General features: G+C 57.5%; 1 protein-coding gene across 1 annotated transcript; it reads right to left on the bottom strand.

Moving 5' to 3' along the window:
- Nucleotides 1-2,161: 2,161 nt before the first annotated feature.
- On the bottom strand, nucleotides 2,162-2,967 carry MIF (macrophage migration inhibitory factor). The gene is made up of 3 exons (XM_006908673.3): nucleotides 2,726-2,967; nucleotides 2,421-2,593; nucleotides 2,162-2,321 (listed from the first exon to the last, which is right to left on the bottom strand). The coding sequence occupies exons 1-3, from the start codon at nucleotides 2,831-2,833 to the stop codon at nucleotides 2,255-2,257; spliced, it is 348 nt and encodes a 115-aa protein (XP_006908735.1). The 5' UTR covers nucleotides 2,834-2,967; the 3' UTR covers nucleotides 2,162-2,254.
- Nucleotides 2,968-3,704: the final 737 nt, after the last annotated feature.

Here is a 3,704-nt window from a genome sequence, read left to right as displayed (position 1 = left end):
GGGGGTAGTGGGGGTGAATGTGTGACTGAGCTCTGGGTAGTGGCACACCCAGGGGACCCAGGGTGAGTGTCCTCATCTGTAAAATGAGGGCATTTGACTAGACACTCACAGAGACCCACACTCCTAATCCCTCATGACCATGTATGATGCAGCCCTGAGAGGTAAAGGCTAAGGGCCAGGTAGAGTGGGACCTCAAGCAGAGGAGAGGTTCTGTGTTAGGAACTGGTAGGCTCAGGGCACACAGAAGCTGAGGTGATGTGACAAAGGCCAGGACCAAGACGGGAGCCTGTTATTCAGCAGGTACTCAGATCCATGAGGGAAGCCCCAGCCTGAAAGCTAGGCTGGGATGAGTGGGACCTTGACTGCAGCTGGGACCATGCTCCCCACTCAGCAGAGAAAGGTGTTGGGTTCCATGGCCTTTTCATTGAAAACAGAATGAGTCAGAGGTGAGCTAGAGCAAGACCCTCAGAGACCTTTGTGGAAAAGGAGAATCCTACCTCACAAAATGGGCCATACCCTTCCAGACACCCCCCAAGCTATTCTCACTGCTTTTCTGGAAATAAATCCTTGCTACCCAGGGCTGAGCGGAGAGAGCACCTCTGGCACCTGGACTGAAAAGCAGCAATTCTCAAGCACCTTGACCACCAAGCTGACGATGGTGAGCTGCCCCCAAGGACAAATTCTGCCAAGAATGCTGTGATTGAAGAGAGGGAGAATGTGGATCCATGTGGAAAGCACCAACTGACTGGGCTCAGCAGCCCTGGGCCTGGGTTGTACTGAAGTTGTCATATTCAAGTCTGGGCAGCACACCAGGAGGTTCCTGCCCATGCCTACTGTGTGTTCAGACGCTACAGCAGACACTGCCTTGTGCCCAGCCCATGGTGCAGTATGGGCTGGGCCACTGGCAGCTATCCCAAGGAAGGAGTGTATCACTGCCTGTGGCTCAGAGGCACTCCCAATGTCAGAAGGGAAGTAATGGGCTCCAGTCTTGGGTCAGGCAGTACTCCTTTCCCTAGAGCCCCTCAACTTACAAACACAAATTCACTTAAATTTGATGGAATTTAAAAAATCACCATCCATCTAGGATGTTCTTGCCTTGAGACTGAGAAAGAGTTGGGCCAGCAGGGGTCCAGAAGTGAGGCCCCACCTTTATCAAGTTCCCAGGAAAGGTATTCACGGGGTCCAAGGAGCTTCCTCTCTGTGCAAACAACTGAAATAAACGTCACTTCCTCTACAGGGCAGGTAATGCAGGTAGGGTCAAGCTAGCCTTTCACTTTGGCAAAGATACCAGTGCTGGCCCTGGCTGACTAATGCCAGCTCCAGGCAGGTGAATCCCTAGTGACAGTGGTTGGCCCTTGCTTGGCATCTGCTGCTGGAGCACATAAAGGCTCTCATTCTGCCGGGTGGTGAGGCATTCTGGCAGGCCACTCTCTAGCAGGGAGGATGGGCAGAAAGGCAGCCAAGGCCCTTGCGGTCCATGTTTAGGCACTAAAATTGCCCAATGGCCTATTACCACCCCCACAAAGGAGACGCTTCACTTGGCTGAAGGGATCCTGGGCCAGGAGACCCCAATCACACTGGACCTTGATACTGATTCCCAAAGTTCTAAAACAATGGGATTTTCCAGGTTAAGAAACTGGGGCACCAGCCTAGCAGAAAGTGACCTGGGGTGGTGTTGAGGAGGAGGCTTTCTCTCCCTAGGGTACCATTTGCCCATCTGATAGATGGAGGAAAGCGGGGCTGAGAGAAAGATCCAGGCCCAGCTGATCCCCCAACCTCTCAGGCCAATCAAGTCTGAATCCTCAACCCTCCCTCCTCCTCTTCCCTGCCAGCCCTAGCCCATGTGGTGGCCCTGCTCCTGCGGGTGGAAACGACTCAACACTGGCCCAACGCAGCCATAAACCTGCCTTGAGAGGCTTTCATTCGAGTTTGATTCTTGGGTCTATGGCCAAGGGCAGCACTGCCATCAATAACTGGGCAAAAGGCACCGGGCAACAGATTCCGAGGCACCTCTCCAGGCCTTGGTTCCCCAGTCACTGTCCCCGCCCAGATTCCTCCATAAGCCCAGGAAGTCTGAGACCGAGGCACCTCTCCAGGCCTTGGTTCCCCAGTCACTGTCCCCGCCCAGATTCCTCATTAAGCCCAAGAAGTCTGAGACAGCCGCGGTCTCCAAACCGTTTATTTCTACCGACTGGGAGGTGGAGGTCGCTGGGAGCAGGGCAGGCAAAATACTGCGGACGGGTCCGGGCTGGCCTTAGGCGAAGGTGGAGCCGTTCCAGCCCACGTAGGCCGCGTTCATGTCGTAGTAGTTGATGTAGATCCTGTGGAGGATGGAAGCCGGGCTGAGCTGGCTGCACGTTCGCGGGCCATCGACTGCACGCCCTCTGCCCCCTGCCCCTGGCCCCCGGCGTTCCCCTCACCTGTCCGGGCTGATCCGCAGGCGCTCGGCCAGCAGGCCACACAGCAGCTTGCTGTAGGAGCGGTTCTGCGGACCGCCGATCTTGCCGATGCTGTGCAGGCTGCAGAGCGCACACGGCTCGCTGGAACCGCCGAAGGCCATGAGCTGGTCCGGAACCACGTGCACCGCGATGTACTGCGGAGGGAGGGGACGCAGTCAGAGGGCTCTAGAGACCTCACCCGGCCTGGGGCGCCCCTACCCGCCCCTTCCCCTCCTGAGCCGCCTCCCTCTGCTCCAACCCCCTCTTCCTGTTCCCTCCCGGCAAACCTGGGCCGGCTTGCCAGTGGCCTGTGCCAGCTGCTGGGTGAGCTCGGAGAGGAGCCCGGCTGGCACCGAGGCACGGGGCACGTTGGTATTCACCACGAACATCGGCATGATGGCAGAGGGACGGCGAGGACTGTGGCACAGGAACAGATCAACGTGCGCCGCTGCAGCCGGGAAACCTGACCTACGTGACCGCCGCCCAGTGCTGCCCCTGTGCGGCCCCTGGCGGCAGCGGCTTCGCTTCCCGTGACGCTACCGCCGGCGGAGGCCCCGCCCCCACGGGACCGTGGCTCCCTCCGGATTGGTGACGTCGCCGGCGGCGGAAGCGGTGGGCTGGATTCCGGGTGGCGTCCACCGCCTGTACTTCAGCTAGGGCCCCCTAACCCTGCGCATCCCCTTGAAGCTTTTCTCCAATAGGTGGCTAGACATCTGCCTGTTCTTCTTTTCTCTGTTCTTTCGTTTAATGATGCTTACTCAGTGACGTCTGTGTAGCTTTCTCCAATAGGTGGCTAGACATCTGCCTGTTCTTTTCTCTGTCCTTTCGTTTAATGATGCTTTCTCAGTGACGTCTGTGTAGTGGGAGCTTGGGATGCAGCAGTTAATAAGCACAGATGGCCCCTGGCCCTCCAGGGGCTCAGAGCTGGCCAGGTAGATCAAGTCCCAGTTCATCAACCACACACACTGAGCCCTTGTGCGTCCTGAGTCTCAGGGGCCACAAGTCCCTAAGGGCTACAGTCCTGTATGTATCTGTGTGCGTGTGTGTGCGCGTGCGAGGGCGTTGGAGAGTGATAGTCATTGCTGCAGGTGGGAGGAGGGCAGCAACGCAGCGTTAACATCTAGTTTCCTTCCCTGCACTACTCCCTTTCAGGGTGGGCGAGAATGCTGGGAGGCTCCTATAGGCGGGGAGTAGATGACGCCAGAAGGAGCTTCATAGGCCAAAGGCTGTCAGCAACTCAGCCTCAGCGCCCACCCCCAAACTTGA

This window comes from Pteropus alecto, unplaced genomic scaffold, assembly GCF_000325575.1.
Source record: "Pteropus alecto unplaced genomic scaffold, ASM32557v1 scaffold113, whole genome shotgun sequence".
Classification (NCBI taxonomy): domain Eukaryota; kingdom Metazoa; phylum Chordata; class Mammalia; order Chiroptera; family Pteropodidae; genus Pteropus; species Pteropus alecto.
The sequence above is the reverse complement of the archived record's forward strand: the minus strand, read 5'-3'. Positions and strand labels throughout refer to the sequence as shown.

Coding starts and splice junctions, on each gene's coding strand:
- MIF (XM_006908673.3), bottom strand. CDS start 2,833: ATGCCGATGTTCGTGGTGAATACCAACGTGCCCCGTGCCTCGGTGCCA. Junction 2,594..2,725: donor CCACTGGCAAGCCGGCCCAG/GTTTGCCGGGAG, acceptor CTCCCTCCGCAG/TACATCGCGGTGCACGTGGT. Junction 2,322..2,420: donor CTGCGGATCAGCCCGGACAG/GTGAGGGGAACG, acceptor CATCCTCCACAG/GATCTACATCAACTACTACG.